Here is an 18,919-nt window from a genome sequence, read left to right as displayed (position 1 = left end):
TTCTAAATTTAAATGACTATAATAAATTGTAGTGATACTTGAAATTGAATCAATTTTATTAATAATAAATTTTATTATTGAAAGCTGCAAATTAACATTCACTTATTTTTACAATTGAATTTTTAAATTAAGACATTTAATTTTTCATTAAGATTTAAAAGCTACAAATTCTGAAATAAAGTTGAGAAAACTTTACGTTGTATGTAGAAATTTATCTTAATAATCATTAATTATTATCGTAGTTACGGCGAAGGAATAGCAGATCTAAACTATGTAATTATTTACTCGGGTAATATACAAGAGATAAAATCGTAATTACATTTTGTAAAATAGAAACATTAAGTTAATTAGAATATAAATTGTTAATTAAGCTTTAGTGCTATTGATACAGATATAATACTTGAGAATAGGAAATTATACGGGTAATACGGGTGGTACCTTTTATTAATTTACTATCGAAGTTATCGCCGATATGAATTTAATTTTCTTGCAAATTTAATAAAATTTTCTTAAAATACTAAGCACAGAATTGAGTTTCGACAATTTATTAAAATTGATTTCTCGTTCAGAAAACTGAATTATTTCAAATTTATGTGTGATCAATTTTTTATAAATCAATTTCTTCAAATATTAAACAATGTATTTCATTAAATTTTTTTTATCTTTAAGTTTTGTTTTTCAATTTATTGCTAGTAGAAATACCGATTTCAAGCGATTCACTTATTAATTGCTTTTATTATTCATGCCTTAATTAATATAAAACATGATAAAATTGTGAATGAAAAGCGATACTTATATAGCTTGGGAAATATTTTTTTTTTAATTATTTAAAAGACATGCTTGTGAATCTAATGAAATTAATAACGGAGGCAAAATTAATAATTCAAACATTTCTTTAGGTATGAATAAGACAAAGTCATTTTTAATTATTAATTCATAAAATTAAAGATTAAAAAAAATATTAAATGTTTCATTGCTATAAATAGTTATATAGGACAGAATAATTGAATGACTCGGGTATCAATAATTTTGAGAGTTTAAGGCATTAATTTTTAATATCTGACGCCAAAGGACATTAGATTCTGATTTGAGCACAAAATAACTGTCACGATATCAGTAATGAAATTTATTATTAATGTAATTCACAACGAAGGATGAAACAATCGTATAACCGAAATAAGTTCGTAAATATTTAAATAAAACTCAGAGGAAAGAGCAATTTTGTTCATAGATTTATAAGCAGCAAAAATAATAGATTGGTAAGGAAATAATAAATAATAAAATAAAATAAATAACGAAAGGTTACCTCATAAATTGAAATGAAACAATGGGAAATGAGAAGAGCAAATAGTCCACCAAGAGTTATTGGTACCCAAGGATGGTGCAGGCCGTCCTTTTTCTAGATTAAAAAAACGATAAATCAATAATTAGATATCAGGTATAAATAAATAACAGTAACAACAACGATTGAAAGAGTTTTTTTACCTGGATCAAGTAAACACCGGCAACAATGGTAAGCGCAACTACAAGTACTTTACCCAAGAATAATACAAAATCTCCAACGCTATTAATAGCTGCTACTCGTAATATATTGTCCGTAAGTGCTCGGAATGCTTTTCTGCCTCCAGCACATAAATTACACCCGTAAATGGCTGTTGAGTGTTTGATATCATTAATACTTTATTTATTTTGGTTTTTTACTTATAATTATCTGGAATTATCTTTGTTTAATTAGTTAAATCCTCTTTCAAAATCAATTCCATTATTCCTTTTCGTACTAATTGATACTTCAGTACTTACAATCATAACTTTATTAAACTACTTAGCGTATTATATTATTCATAAAGGGATTTGTATATAAGTAGATTTATGATTTTTAGATTTAGTGATACTAGAGTAATTCTAATACATCTAGTTTGTTCATTGGGGTTCTAATTGCCAATTTATTTTGTAAAAGATTTAAGGAGGTAACTATCTGTTCATCAGCTCAAATGTACGTTCCAATATGTGTACCATATACGGAGGGTAACGGATTTTATCTCATTAGAAAAATAAAATATCTAGTTTTATTTTTTAGATTAATTTTTTTATGGTTAAAAACTTTATTGACAATTAAATATTATTATTTCGGTTTTGTTTTAAAATTTTGTTAAATTTTTTATTTTATAAATGTTTAATTTTTATAACAAAACAATTATGATAAAAAAATATCTTTGCACTATTTATTTTTTTTAATTTCTGCATGGGGACTTTTTTTAATGAATATTCTTTATAATTATTTGTTTGTTATAATAATCTAAAAAATTGAAAAATGTCTCTCGATTTTTGAGTGTCATAAAGAATTTCGTAATTTATCATTTTATAAATCGAAAGTTTGAAGTTAAAATTAAAGAAACTTGATTCCTGATTGATTGATAGAAACTAGACGTTTATTGGTTTATCAGTCAAAAGTCGATGGTGATAAATCGATTATCGAAAGTCGATGCGCATGCGCAGGAAACTTTTAGTTTCCAAAAGCGCAACCGTTACATGCAAAGTAACCTGACACTTTGATCATTCTCCGCGTATTGAAGTACACGTTTCCACAAACAGACGGTAAAATAAAGATTTACGAACAAGTTTATGTTATCTCACATACCGTAGTATTTTTATAATCTGATTAAATATTAAAATACCAGTAGGATTAATAGAAAACAGTTAGTTGTATTATGATACTGAAATTAATAGATATTTGTCAATTTTTTGGATTTTTGTAACAACGGAATTATTATGAAAAAAAAGTGATAAAAAAATTACACCGATAAATTTAAAAGAATTACAAGAGCAAATAAATTAATTGCAAAATATTATTTTCGAAAAATTGCATTCGTACACGGAAAGAACAATAACCCACTGTACATCCTCGTATAGTATACTCTGTGGTATTTGTAGCGAAAAAAAATTTCAGACTATTGTCAACAATATCCTTCAAAGTATACTAAATTATTTTTGGACTGTACTCAGTGAAGTCTCCGATTTAATCGATTAATTTTTCTGGTTATATCGCGTAAAACTTCACGGGATATAATCTGAAAAATTATTTCGTGTAAATTAAATTATACTCTGTTGAAATTTGGATTATGCCCACGGTGACTCCGCCAATTTTTTTTCTAGCGTCAGGCACTTAGCATTATCATATCTATTATGTATTTTAAATATTAGGTTTGTCAAATATTGTTTTAAATAATTATTACATACATCCAAAACATTAAAGGTGCATTAAAGCACAATTTTTCCGATAATTTGTGGTTAAAAAATTTTTTTTTCTTTTCTTAAACTCTTCGAACTTAAAAATGTTAGGCTAAGAAAAAAATATTTTTACATATTAAAATATATAAATAGTCACACACTCATATAATTCACTAATTATATTTTAATTAATGTCCAATATGCTGATTGACTATAACTCACAAATTATAAACAGCACTTTACGCACAGGCCCTAGAATGGCGGAGTCACCGTGGGCATAATCTAAATTTCAACCGAGTATAATTTAATTTATACGAAATAATTTTTCAGATTATATCCCGTGAAGTTTTACGCGATATAACCAGAAAAATTAATCGATTAAATCGGAGACTTCACTGAGTACAGTCCAAAAATAATTTAGTATACTTTGAAGGATATTGACTATAGTCTGAAATTTTTTTTCACTACAAATACCACGGAGTATACTATACGAGGATGTACAGTGGGTTATTGTTCTTTCCGTGTAGTTTTTAAAAATTTTTCTATGTAGAAATTTTTTTGTAATAATTAATTTTTCTCCCCTCCGGGCGGCAGGCATCAATTTTTTTCAACGCAATTTTTTGCGTACTTTCGACCGGATAGCAAGAAAACTAGTATACACTACAAGGGCAGAAATTTAAGAGCTCTGAACTGCGCGCCATGATGCCCTCGGCTTCGCCTCGAGCACATGGCGCGCAGTGCAGGAATCTCAACTTTCTGCCCTTGTAGTGTAATATACTATTTTTTTTTTTTAATTATCAAATGTCTCAATTATATTGTCATTTAGTTTTTATAAAAATGTCAAATTCTGATGGAATAAGTATGTTGATATCGTAACAGTTAGTTACCTCCATCGTACTTTCCGAACTACAATTATCACGAGTTAACTTATTGTAATAACAATAGTAATAATGATATTATAATTGAGTGAACTAACCAGTTTCGATGTAAGCATTTCGTGTTAAAAATTTGAGAGCATTCTCAAAACACCATAAGCAGCAATTACAACAACATAATAGAGCTTTTATCCAGGCATTATCATATTTTTGAATATATTTCGCCGTATAAGCGAAAATAGCTCTTAGAAATTTAACAATGGCTATAATCAGCGCTCCGAATGCAACAGTACCAAGATGGTATCGTATTAATGAACACGTACTGCGCGTTACTGGCATTGACAACTGCTTTTTATCCCTTTAAATAAAACAAACAGTTGTCGGTTATTAATCAATCAACCGCATAAATAAACAAATTACTGTGGACAAATAATAATTATTCACTCAGTACAGCACCATTTTACGTATTTAATTCAAATCAAAGGATTATCTCGGTAGATTAATTAATCTAATTGAGTTATTATATAACTACCTTGTAAAAAACCACCGAGCTACCGCTCCAGCTACAATCATATGCTGACAACCCAGATAAAACTGCATCATTATAAAGTACATGAAGATATTATACCAACGTGCGCCCTATTAATGATTCAAATTAATACATATTATTAATGATAATAATAATGAGAAAAATAAAATATGAATAACAATTCATTATGATGGGTAAGTACATACCTCAAGCAAACCATTTTTTTTATAGTGATAGTGCCCTTTTTTATTTTTATAGAGATCACCTGCACTCTCAATCCACAGCATTATATAAAGCCACGTGACAAGTGAAGCGCTGATAACTATGTAAGTCTAAAAATAAATATATAACTATAATAATTTTCTGTTGGAATGAATAACAGGGATTTAAGTTGGAATAACAGTCTACTTACGTAGATCGGTTGCAACAATAATCCAGGCATTGAATAAATCGCTTTACCGGTTTCTTTAAATAATTGTGAAACTAAAGCTATTCTTCTTCGCATTACGAGTACCACTAGAAGTGTCACAACAGCAACTATTGACATTAAAATAGCATATACCAAGTATGCTTGTATATGTGCTTCTTCTTCGTCAATTTTACCAGCCATAACGTCTTTCTTTTCAAAATGCCAGAGCAACCTGGAATAATTATGTGTATAGACGTGTACAGATTGTTGTTTATCATCATCAGCCGATATTAATACGGCTCCGGTTCTAGTTCCAGAGGGAATCATTATTATGACTCCTATTATTATTATTATTATTATTATTATTATTATTATTATTATTATTATTGTTATTGTTGTTATGATTATTATTATCACTACTATCGGAAAACAGAATATTGAAAAGAGTGATATTATACCAGAGGTAAATTGTCCCAGCAATGGAGATGACAACTGCACCACTTAGAACAATGAATATGACGTATTGTACGATGTATCGGAAGGCAATCAGAATGCCGAGGGATGAAGCTGTACATAAATTGCGGTTATTAAAAAAAAGAACAGAGTTTATATAGAACAGAATAAAATTACTATTATCACTGCTGTTGTATTTTGAATAATAACGCAGATACATATATGTTATTATTTAAAACGTAATAGCAATTAATGCATATTTTAAATCAATTACCTACCCAGAGCAATTAATAGCAGGTAAATCAATTCTCTCCATGCAATATTCAAATCATTTGCGGCTTCCTGTAATCGTATTGTCAATGTGAAATTGCATTTTTAATTGACAGTAATATTTTAATATACTCATTCATTTTTTTTTCTATTATATTGAGTTTTATTCGATCGAAGATGAACATTCGATGGCTTTTATTCTTTCGTAATCATATTAAATGGTGATTGGAAAAATGATAAAAAATTACGCGAAAATTTTTTTTTATTTGTTTCATATTCTTAGATAATAATATCAATAATAAATTTATCATTCACAAATTTCAAAATTTTATCGGATTAATTAATTATAAATAATTAAAGTTATATTTAATATTTATACTTTGGTATTAACTTATTCTTCCTTCAAATGTTCAGTATTTTTAATAAATGAATTTGTAATAAACAAAGTTTATTGTATCTGCTGTTTTAAGTTATGAAAAACTAAATTATGTAAATTACAAAGGTTTCGGGATTTAATATTATTATAAAAGTATTATTATTTGTTTGTTCCTTTGTATATGAATTTAATAAATAAATCAAAGAATATCCCAATAGTTTTATATCGAGTAGTTTTTGCTTACGGGGATTTAATATACTGATTTTACGGATAGCGAATTCGGATATAAATTTTATTAATTTATTAAAAATAAATAAACAATTACTTGAATTATGAATCATTATTTGAATCGAGTATTAATTATTACATGGAAATAAAATTTTAATTAATTTATTCTTTTATACTGTTTGGCATTCAATTTACCAGTGAAAACCGTTAATTACTTTTAAACAAAAGTCAATTAACAATTTTTAGAGCTTTGTGCTGTTAATCAACAAAAATAATTAAATTTATTTAAATTAATGTTAATAAAATATAAATAATAAACTTACATTAAAAAAATTTTTAACTCCCATGTTATTCAGTAAAGCATTTGTAGGATTATTGCCATTAGTTTTAACGATGCAACGATTTAAAAATCGTATCCTGAAAAGAAAAAACAATTAATCCCTCTCATAATATTCATTTTTTTGCCAATTAGTTGTGAAAAAATCCAGCAGCTTACGTTTCATTGCCCAGGCGATCACAGTTTTCAATACATTTTCGCGATTTAACTCCCTCTACTCCTAATTCAGCGTAATGATAACTAAAAATTAAAGTAAAAAATATGTAAAAAAAAGATAAGTATTACCCGTGTATTTGTAATCTCGCAAAAAATAATAATAATGATAATAATTACCGTAGCTCTCTCATGTCAGCACCTTTGCAAGAAAACTCTGGGTTTGTTTCTTTGCTCGTAACTCGACCGCAAACGTTAGCACAGTCATCATATCCGTAGAGAAGTCGAAAGGGATCTCCTTTTTTAACCGCACAGCTAACAAAAAAACCCTAAAATGAATAAAATAAAAATATAGTAGTTTATAACTTAATTATTAGTTATTATTAGTCAATATAACTTAATATTAGTCAAGACTTAAATACAACAAAAATAATATAAAAAAAAAATAATTACAATAGGGTAAAAGACCCCATTAGTGGCGGAAACCCCATTACTGATACTTTCTTTTTGGTATTTATTCAATTAATGAAATCATTAATTTCAATAATGAATATATTATTTCTAATCTTTAAGACCTCTAGATCAAAAAAATTTTTAATTTTTATTCCAAGTAGAACATTTTTTCATTGAAAGAAAAAGTGCCACTAATAGAGGTTAAAGGTGCCACTAATGGGGTCTTTTACTTTAATGTACTGATAGAATAATTCATTAAATGTTAATTAATTCGTTTACCTATTTAGAAACATTTTTTATCTATTGATAAATATTTTTTTGGAAAAAAAATTTATTAGTATTTAATATAGCTTGTTAAATATAGAAAATTCTTCAATCAGTATAATAATAATAATAAAATAATAAAATAATTACGTAGCCGGCAATGATCAAAATAAGGATTAAAAGCGCTGGAAGGTCGGTACATGATCGTTTTTTCGCAAATACTTCAGATTCGGAGAATGACAATTCCCTCTCTTGGCTCTGGAATAAATAAGAAATTAAAGAAAAGAAAAGGTTAGAATAATTAAGAAGCGTTAATATTAATAAACGGTGGTACTAATAAACGAGGAGAACAATTGTACTGATAGATAATTCTGTTGGTTATTGATATATCCAACAGGTCACAATTAGAAATGAAATTGCTAGTAAATATTTGATGATCATGAATAAACCAACCGACGTAGGCCGCTGTCTCGTTACCATGTTGATCTTTGCGATATTATAATTATACCCAATCACTAATTGCTATTGTTTATAAATTTATTGTATTTATTAATTATTAATTTTGTTGGATATTTCATTTGGTGGTACCGTAATTAATTAAATATCTATGATGCGAATTTATTATGTTTATGTTTATATTTATGTTTACGTTTTGGCTTTTAATTGCATTCAACTGTTTTGTTTTGGTTATTACTGAAATAAATAAATATTTTAAACGGTAATTTAAAAGTTAAATGATTCCTCGAATGAGTTTATTTTTAAAATAAAAAATTAAATCGATAAATATAATAATAAATCCAATAATTAGTTCCTGCGTAATTAGGGTCAACTAAATGCGGAAAAATTTCAATTCCCAATTGACAGGCTTTAAATAATAAAATTTGTTTAACTTTTTTTTTGTCCACCGAAGTACTAATGAATAAATTAATTATTTAAATGGCTTTTATGATAAATATATTTACATTTATTTTTAACTTCGCATACTTAATGCCAAAACCTCAGATAAGAGCTCTTCGGGAACCGGAAAATAAATTTCTGTTAAAATCATACCAGTAACAGAATTGATTCAATCAGGCTATTTAATTATTTAATACTTTTTATAATTTAACCGGTTTTTTTTTTTTTTTTTTCTAGTTAAACTTCGGTTTAGAATTTGGCGTAAATTTCCACTCCCGTCATTCACAGTTCTGGAGCGAAGAAATAAAATACTCCGCGTACGAAGTAAATCTGGAAATATTTTTTTTGTGCACTTATTCGGTACAAAATATGAATTTTAATTAAAAAAATATCAGAATACGGAGATTTTAGGTTAAAATGAACTTTTATTTAGTTCAAAAAAAAATTTTTTTGTCAGTATCGAAAAAATTGAAATTATGACAAATATTGACATTAAAAAGAAAAATTAAATTTCTCAAAAAAGTTAAAATTAAAAAATAAATTCGAAAAACATATTAATTTCAATTTATTAGAAATTTCTACAAACGCCCTTTGTTACATTGTAAAAAATTTTCAGAGTGAATGCGGAGTGGATGATTTTCAATTGATTCACTGCGAGACAGATTTAAATTATATTATTGATAGACTTCACTCCGCGAAGTAAATTTTTTATTTCTTTTATTGAATAGAAATGAAAAACTTGTTTTGACTCATTTAAAAATGATAAAATGCGTATTTGGAAATTTTAAAATCACTATTCATCAACCGTTTTCTAATTTCTATCAAAACTCGAATTTAAAAACTCGTATTATACAAATTAAAAAAAATTTTTTTTCTAATTCAAATTTTTTCGAAAAACTTTTTTTATTGACCGAAAAAATTTTTTTCTGGAATTTAAATTTGTTTTTAATTTTGAATTTTTCCTTAACTTTGATTTTTTCAAGTTTTTAGTGCTTTCAATTTTATATATTTCATAAATTACATTGTGTCTTGTCAACTAGTGATACTTTTTTAAGATATAAGCTCATCTCGATATTACACTGATCGAGATCTTTCATTTGAGTAGCTACATTACTTTTTTATATATTTTATATATCTCACAAATCTATATATTCATGATATGCATTTCATGATGGTAACTATCACTATCTTGTATTGTAAATATTATAATATTGATAATAATGATCACCATCATGCCAAAATTTGAAATTTCACCATAATTTGATGATAATCATTACCATAAATGTCTCAGCTTGTGACAAAAATTTTTTTTATGTATTACCGACGATAAAAAATTATTTGGCGCTTAAAATTTGTTTCAGTTAAGAACATGTAGGAAAGGGAATATTTAAATTTTGAACAAAATACTGGGACGCTTTTTAGCCAAGTAATTATTGAATAAAAAATGATGAAACTTGGCAAGAGTATGTAAATGACAGTCCTTCGTAAATTGATTCTTTTATTTTTTAATTTAATCATTGAATAAAAATAACGAAATGATAAATAAATGGGTACCCTGTTAAAAAACTCCAATAAGATCTCATCAAAAGCGACAAAAGCCACTTAGAAACCAATAAAATTTATAGGTTTCTAAGTGGCTTTTGTCGCTTTTGATGGGATCCTATTGGAAATTTTAAACAGAGTAGTGTTCGCGCGTAAAACTGCCTTATCTCAGGACCTATCACATATTCCAGTAAATAAACTTTACTGTAAAGAAATTACTAATAAACGTGCAACCAATATTATCTATGGCACACGGAGAAAATTTTATAGTAGAGTTTATTATCTAGTTATGTTAAAATTTATTAACTGAATTCGATAGTAGTAAATATTATTTAAATAGTTAAATAAACCATCTGAATTGTAGTATTTACCATCCTCGTGGTAACTACTACTATTATGATGGTAATCAGTAATAATAATTGTTATTTTTTTAATTAGTTACTACTATTATCAAAATCGTAATTCCTAATATAACCTGATGGTTGCAGTTACCATCAGTAATAATAATAACTACTATTTAAGCTAGTAAAAAATATTTAAAAAATTAAGAATCTGCGTTACCGTAGATGCATTTCTGAATAAACTAAAAGCAGCTGTAGTGCAGTGTAGTGCACAAAAAATCGGGATTAAATTCGGATTGAAATTATATTTATAAATTTTTTTTTGTCTAAAATAAGTTTCAACGGCAAATTTTTCAAAAAGAATTTGAAATTTCCAAAAAAATCAAAATTTTCAATAAAATTCAAATTAAAATTTGAAAAAAAAATTTTTAAATAAAAAAAATCAAATTTTCAAAAAAAAATTTTGAAGGGAATTTAAAATATTTTAATATTTCAAAGAAAAAAAGACCATTCGGCAGTCGAAATGGAAGTAGATTTCATAATAAGTGTAAAAATCCAAAAATTACTGCGATCGGAAACGACCGCGGCTTGTCACCACGATAGCGTCGCCAATTTACAATGGATCTTTATCAAACTCAACATACTTATTCTACAGATAGATACCGAGGTCAAGTTCGAAGATGAGCTTAATCGGTCAAGTAATTTAGAAATGCCATGATTTTTCAAACTTAACATACTTCATTGACAATTATGATATTTCATTGATAACAATTTTTTAATAAAATATTTTTTTCACTGAGATGTAATTAAGAAAGAATGTGACATTTACAGACAAAGTATTCTGTCATAATTTACTGAATAATTACAATATTTTTTTAATGAGGAAACATTACCTTTTTCGATGACTTGTTCCAAAAATTTTCTTTCTTTTAATTAAAAATTACAGAGATATTAATTGTAAAAAATAAAAATTATACAATTCATTATTAAATATTATCAACTTTATTGAAAATAGTTTGTTCATATGAAAATAAAAATAAACTTTGTTCAAGAAAATTATCCTTGAATCAAGAAAATTATTTATAAGAATATCCATGATCTTGTATTATTTTATTTTTAAATTCAAAAATGCTTGTTTGGATGTGCTCTAGCTGTTGTATTTCACACCTAAATTTTTGAGACTACACATATGATATAGTACTCAAATTGAAGTTTATTTAAAGAGCTTTCAGATGTATTTTACAGAATTTCAATAAGTTATCCCATTCAAAAGTTATTCGAGTAAGAAAGTGAAGAAATATGAATTTTTATGATTTTGAAAATTTTTAAATCATGGCATTTCTAAATTACTTGACCGATTAAGCTCATCTTCGAACTTGACTTCAGTATCTATCTGTAGAATAAGTATGTTGAGTTTGGTATTTATAAACTTTTGAACCATATGTATTTTCTGACTCAGCTCGTCGAGTTAAGTCGGAATATAGCAAAATTTTTCAAAAGTTTTGTCATGAGGACCATTGCAATAGTTAGATTTCTATGAAATCTACTAAAAATGTACATTGGCTAAAATATGGATGTAAATAAAGGATTTAATTAAATAAATTTATATTATTTTTTCTTTCAGAATTTTTACAATCTGAGATGGTTACAGTTACCATCTTTGATTGTAACAGTTATAATTTATAATAATTACAATTATTATTTTCAATAGTAATCGTTACCATTATTAATAGTAACTATTACAATTGTCAATGATACCACCTATTATTTTGTTACTAATTTATTTTATTACCATTTTAGATAGTAGGAGTCACTATTTTTGTATAGTAGGTAGTATAATTAATTTTTCTCCGTGCAGTGATTTAATTTTTTGGTTATTTTTTATTTTAGTTTAGATTACTTATGAGACAGAATTATTAAAATGCAGCTAGGTTGGGTTATAAAACTAATTATCAACAAAAAATTTTATTTACTATACTTTTATGAAGGTCACAAGAGAGTTTTAAAATTAAATTATCTAGTTTAATTTTTTTAAGCAGTGTTAAGAGTATTTCCAGTTAGTCTGATAATCTCCTTTAATGTATTTTACATGTGTTTCAAATAAACAACTCGATATATTCAATTGGCATTTATTGTCACTAGTCCAGACTGAATTACTGACATCAGACTGTACTACATGTTCTTGAATAAAAATTAATTTTAGTATGAGAACTCCGTATTCGGACGTTTTTCGGGTTAACATCTAGATTCTCTTCGGAATCACTCCGCTGGAAAAAACTCCGGATTCACTTCGAACGCGGAGTGTTTAAGTACTTCACTCCGAGTGATGGGATTGAATGCGGACTAAAATTCACTCCCGATTTTCGAAAGTGTACTTTTAAACAAGTAGCAACTATTTTTTTATTTTTGTTCAATTATAAAAATGAATGATATCATTATGAAGCTCATATTTTGGCACTAATATGAGATTCATATACGAACCATATCAATACTTTAGAAACCCGTAATAAGTAAAATACCTGTGAGAGCGAATCTTTTTTAAGTAGATTAGTAAAATTTTCATTTTTTCTTTTAATCAGAGGAAATGTATAACAATTGAGAAAAACGGTATTTTTATCATGCACTATACTATTGAACTACTTAACTTTCTTCCTTGACTTTCTATTAACTTGGAAGAATATTTAGAAAAACATTGACTATCTTGGTTTAAAAAAAATTTTTAACTGAAAAAATTGTGCATAACATAGAAAAATGTTAAATTAACACAAAAAAGTGTTAAATATTTAACATAAAAATTTTTAACACAAAATTTTTTGACGCAATGACGCAAAATTTTTTATTGTGTATATAGTTATGACTCAATAACTTTATATCACGATTTAAAAAGTCTAACAATATCATTATGATTTTATGCAGATATGATCATCATTAAATTTTGAATTCAATTCAATATCATTATGATTTCATAATTAAATTATGTTAATATCATCATGGAGATACTATCCTAACGAATTTCCAACAGTAATAAAAATTTATTTTCTTGAATTATGAATAAAAGGCAACAATATCATTACACTATCATAATGAATTTGAAAAATTTCAGCCTGATTCCATCATGAGTTTACGCAGATACTATTATGACTTCAGTATGAAATTATGCGTTTGTCACTACACAGTAAAAAATTTTGCGTCATTGCGTAAAAATTGATAATCTGACATCGAGCAACCACTCAATGGTTTAAGTTGATTCTATTTTGTTATTTTTTTAATTTATCGTAAATTTCGTCGATCGACAGTGTTAAATTTTTGAATTATTTCTCATAAAATTAATAATTATAATATTAATACCGCGAGCGATGGAAATTTTTACGGCAAACTATTTTCATTGCATCAAGAAGACAATTACTTTTTTTTAGTGTATAACCAAACGCAACCGCACATATTTTAATTAAAATTATTATGAATGTGATACCAGTAGACATGTACTTTAAAATAACCCATTTAACACGGGAAAATTCAGTTTTTTTAATAAGTAAAAAAATATTTGTTCATGTTAATCTGTTATTTGAGTTTTAATTTTATAAAACATTGTAAAAATAATACTGGAAATCTCTTTTGATAGATAATATTGTTGTAAAACTCTGTATTATGTAATTGACAGACATTAACTCCCTTCGATAAGCTTATACGTCAATTCTAGCATGTCAATATGCTGTTCATCACAACTAAGCAAAATAATAATATTACTGCACACACGACTAAGCATGTTTGGAAACAAAGAATTCCTTAAATTTAATAGTTTTAAAAATCTATTTATTGAGTTTTGTTACATTAATTTTAAGAATGATAAAATTTTTTTATTGAAAACCATTTATTCTAGTATTCAGAATCACCCTTTGAATTGTTACGCGGTCATTAGTTATTGAGATATCGATGATCAAAGGTAAAAGTATCCTTTTTCGTTCAAAGTCAGATATCTCAGCGAAAAATCGAAATAAAGAGAATCATAAAATTCGATTGAAGTTGAATAGATAAACAAGCTATCTGACCTATATGTTTATTCCACGGAGAAAAATGTTTCCAAGTCTGTGGAACGAAAAATAAGGTTTAAAATCAGGTACTTAAAACTAAAAAATTCTTTTTAAAGATAGTAATATGTAAACGTAGAATTTTTTAGGTAAGATTTCGTAGAAATCTATCTATTGCATTGGATCTCATGTCGGTATTCACTTAAAATTCGGTCTTAATATCACCTAAGTAGTCGGGTAAGCTTAAAAAATGGCATTGGCTTTAAAGTTTATGTATATAATATGTATATGTATATGTATATAATATATATATATATATATATAACTGCTGCTATATATATATATATATATATATATATATATATATATATATATATTGAAACACTAAATTTTTGTTTAATTTAAAAATTTAATTATTTAAGCCATTAGACCTCGCGGATAAGGAAATAATCGCCTAAACTTCTAAAAAGTGGGATTCGCTGCTCTGGGATATTCCGCTCCCGTGAACCAATGAATGTCTTTGTCTTTGAATGATTTTATCAATTTCGACAGAAGTTCTCACGCGTGCCAGTTAACTTGTCTTAGTTACTTACAAATTTTAACTGCAACGATGACCCTTCGTCCTTGATTGAGCCTTTGGCTGGTTGAATATAGATAGTCGTAGTAAATAGATAGGTGAATAGTGGTAGTTTAGTAATAGTGTATAGCGGTGATAACAATAAACTTAACTTTATTACACAAAATAAGCACTTTTAATATAAACTTGTGTAATAGTAATAAACGTGGTGAATAATCACCTAATGTAAAAATAATAAAATTAATAGAAGTAATATAAAATATTTCTGATAATTAGTATTAAACTGTTAATAGAATTTTAGTAGGTTTTAGCAGTAAGTTTTATAAATTTTGGTGAGTAATCACTTAATAGTGGTAATAGTGGTATAGCAGTAAATTGACTAAGAAATATCAAACGTGGTGGTTGACACCGGGGGATAGATCGAAGTGTCGATCAATGCTCAGGTTTTGAGGCTCGTAGCTGATTTTCCTCTCCTCGTGTCGTCTTGTGACGTCACGGGGGCTACACATTAATTTAGCTAGTGTCGGTAATGGAAATTTCGGGTGGTAGTTCGCCAGGCTGATAAAATCGGGATATTTTGCAGTGTCTCAATATATATATATATATATATATGCATATATATATATATGCTATATATATATATATATATATATATAACGCGGCTTCTGGACACGATAGCTCCTATAATTCTTGATGAATTTTAATAAAACTTGGTGCATTTGTTCTTTCGATAAATACCTTGAATGAGTTCAAAGATGAGCAAGATCGGTCGAATAGTTCAGAAATAGCAGCCATTTAACATTTTCAAAATAATGAATATTGCATTTTCGATCACTTTATCAGTAAATAATTTTCGATTGCGAAGAAATAACTAATTTCTGAAAAATTCACATGAAAGCTTATGAAATCACCTTTAATTTTACCTATAAAGCATTCACTTGACATTTATTTTTAGCTATTTTATTTGAGTTGAACGTCATAGTGAACCAGTTTTAAGTAGATGTGAGTTATAATTGACTTATGGTTGTGGTACAACCAAAAATTTTAAATGCATTACAATAAAACTTGGTGTACTTATTTCTTGGACAAATATCTCAAATTAATTCAAAGCAGAATCAATCGATTAGTTCAGTCATGGTGGCCATTTAAAATTTTCAAAATACTACACAGTAAAAAATTTTTCGTCATTGTGTAGAGTGTTAAAATTTGTGTGTTGAATATTACACTCTAGTGTGTAGAATTTAAAATTCTAGTGTGTTAAATCATTAAATCAACACATGATAATATAAAATTCTACTCACTAGAGTGTAATATTCAACACACAAATTTTAACACTTTACACGATGACGAAAAATTTTTTACTGTGTAAAAATTGCGTTTTTGGTCACTTCATCAGTGAATAACTTTTGATTCAGAAGAGATAATTTATATTTGAAAAATGCAGATTAAAGCTTACGAAATTGCCTTTAACTTGACTTATGAAACATTTACTCCACAAGTTAAAAAACGGATATTTTGAAAATGTTTAAATTTTAATCTTTCGTCACTCGCGCAATTGCTAAAATCACTACATTTTGACTTATATTTGAAATATTATGAAAACTAAAAGTGCTCCCACTTCTGCCTTAAATTTATCTTACAATGTTGCAAGATTTATAGTAAATATTTAAATATTTTTGTGATTTGAAAATAAAAATTCTGTTGAAATTGAAAATTTATCAAAAATAATATATCTTTATAGTTAATTTTGATTTAATATAATATTTTGTGCATTCAAAATGAATTCGACAACACTGTCGAACTGAAAAGGATTACGCGAAACGATGACAATGTTAAGATCTTTAGCGCATGTGATAAAAGGTTTATATTTATCGATTTTCTGATAGTTATAAAAATTATTTACCAGCGAATATTGGTTAAGAATCTCAATTATTAAACTCTAACTTTTTTTCAATTAAAATAAAAATCAATAAACAGTTTCTTATAAAAATTCGAGTTAGAATAAACAGTTATCAAAAAATTTTTTCGTTCTCTAAACTTTCCAGAAAAAAATAAATGAATTAAAGAAAACAATCTCGAAGCTTATCCCGCGTAATTACCTGTCTAAAAGCTAGTAAATAAATTATAATCCTTACCCCAGGTTCAATTTTCGCCGAGTCATCTTCACCGCATCCACAACATCCCATTTTAACTTGTGAAAAAGTCTTTAAAAAAGGCCGTATACCAAAACAGCTGGAGTTGGTTACTTTGATCTCTTGATGACAATCACCATTGGTAGTCTGGTATTCAGTAACTCGGTCTGTGCTCTTACTCTTACAATCTCCTTCACTGCTGTTATCTGTAATCCACAAAAGCAATGTCTACTGTATAAACGGTGAATCCAATTTATCCTCTGATAAACTGCTCACTCTATCCAATTCAACGTAACAAAGATCATGATGAACATTCTCATAGTATTATATGTATTTCCAAGTTGTCTCTTAATCGGCTAATAATTACTTTTGAGTTGATATCGATTTTAGATTCCTAACTGTGATTTAATCTGTTTCTCAGTACACCGCTTCTGCCGGTGATAGTAATAATAATAACAATAATAGTATATAAACAGTGATAGTACGGATTCAGAACCTACCAAGGTTTAGTTCAGTCTGTTCTGTTATATACCGAGTATCTCATGAGCATGGATTGTTGGTCTGGACAAACGCGCGTTCCGACTATCACATATAGTATTATCCTGTAGACTATAGACTATACACTGTACACTGTAAGTACATTCGAGTGTGCGTGGATGGTACTAGGACACTGAGTAAGTAATTCCACTGTACTGCTGGTACTCCCACAACTACCAGTGGCATATCAGATCACTAATACCAGTAGATCGGGAATATCAATACAAATTGAGGCCAAGACAACCTATGGAATGCCCGGCAACGCAAGATAAAATACTTTTGAGGTTAACCCGTAAGAAAACCCGCGAGCTTTTCGAAGTACACAGTACCAGCAGTAAAGTCAAGTGACTTAAACGTAGCAATAGTCAGACATGGTAATTTGTCGTAAGATGGTGGACCATGTACTAGTTTTGGTTGCCAAGAATTGGAAAAATGAGTAGAACAAGAGCAAGAATAAGAGAACCGGAAAAGGAAGCTACGATCGATGCAGCATTGAACAAACTCCAGCGTCATATATACATATAACAAGTTCATATATGCTCACGCGATTGTGCACCTGCGTGACTTATTCAGTTTCATAGCAACCCACTTTGTTGGTATGGTGTTGTCTTTAGATAAAAATAAAATTAATTAAATCCTATGGAATAATCAACTGGTAGATATTTCAAACTCACTGTCTGTCTACTGGCGATTAATTATATTTTATTAATTGACAGTTCTTTTGACATTTATTAAATATTTTTATTGAGAAACTAATACTAGACTCCCGGGTTTTCTGTTGTATAAACTATATATTTTATTTAAAGTATTTTTTTATGTTTTGTTCCTACTGCGGTATGCATTGCTGTTCGTTTATTCTCTATGTGTCTCTATTCTGTCACGACTGCAATGGCTAATCCATGATATTGACGTTCCCGGGCTCTTTCGATATATATATATATATATATATATATATATATATATATATATAGAGCAGATATATATATATATATATATATATATATATATATATACATGTATGTACAATAAATAGATAGGAACTTATCTTCGTCACGGATCCGCCAGTTTTATGTGAATTATTTATTGATAAATGAGCCGGCGGCAAAAGACATTCTCCCGATCCCGATCGACGTATCGTTTACGTTTTACGTTGTTTTTTTATTTTTCATTATCATTATTATTATATAAACTTTTTTGTTAATTTTCTCTGGAGATTTACTTGTTAGCCGGAAATTCATGTAATATTTATTTTCTCATCAATTTAACGGGTATTACTCGCTATAAAATTTA

General features: G+C 27.4%; 1 protein-coding gene and 1 long non-coding RNA gene across 6 annotated transcripts in view; one reads left to right on the top strand and one right to left on the bottom strand.

Moving 5' to 3' along the window:
* Positions 1-18,919, bottom strand: part of LOC123264120 (choline transporter-like protein 1) — a 44,350-nt gene that overhangs the window by 749 nt on the left and 24,682 nt on the right. For 4 of the 5 annotated variants that reach the window (XM_044727228.1, XM_044727227.1, XM_044727225.1 and 1 more), the window contains 13 exons: positions 17,096-17,298; positions 7,726-7,833; positions 7,039-7,187; positions 6,865-6,945; positions 6,692-6,785; positions 5,773-5,836; positions 5,500-5,608; positions 5,045-5,273; positions 4,839-4,964; positions 4,636-4,742; positions 4,205-4,461; positions 1,486-1,652; positions 1,307-1,399 (listed from right to left, as the gene is read on the bottom strand). In XM_044727228.1, the coding sequence (XP_044583163.1) occupies positions 1,307-1,399; positions 1,486-1,652; positions 4,205-4,461; positions 4,636-4,742; positions 4,839-4,964; positions 5,045-5,273; positions 5,500-5,608; positions 5,773-5,836; positions 6,692-6,785; positions 6,865-6,945; positions 7,039-7,187; positions 7,726-7,833; positions 17,096-17,146 (1,635 nt within the window). In that variant the 5' untranslated portion in view covers positions 17,147-17,298. Of the gene's footprint in view, positions 1-1,306; positions 1,400-1,485; positions 1,653-4,204; positions 4,462-4,635; positions 4,743-4,838; positions 4,965-5,044; positions 5,274-5,499; positions 5,609-5,772; positions 5,837-6,691; positions 6,786-6,864; positions 6,946-7,038; positions 7,188-7,725; positions 7,834-17,095; positions 17,299-17,592; positions 17,739-18,919 lie in introns of those variants that run through there. The other variant, XM_044727229.1, reaches the window with a different exon arrangement.
* Positions 3,195-12,991, top strand: LOC123264122. The gene is made up of 3 exons (XR_006509275.1): positions 3,195-3,205; positions 12,156-12,164; positions 12,899-12,991. It is a non-coding gene; the product is annotated as an uncharacterized LOC123264122 (long non-coding RNA).

Source organism: Cotesia glomerata, linkage group LG4 (assembly GCF_020080835.1).
Source record: "Cotesia glomerata isolate CgM1 linkage group LG4, MPM_Cglom_v2.3, whole genome shotgun sequence".
NCBI lineage: Eukaryota > Metazoa > Arthropoda > Insecta > Hymenoptera > Braconidae > Cotesia > Cotesia glomerata.
The sequence above is the reverse complement of the archived record's forward strand: the minus strand, read 5'-3'. Positions and strand labels throughout refer to the sequence as shown.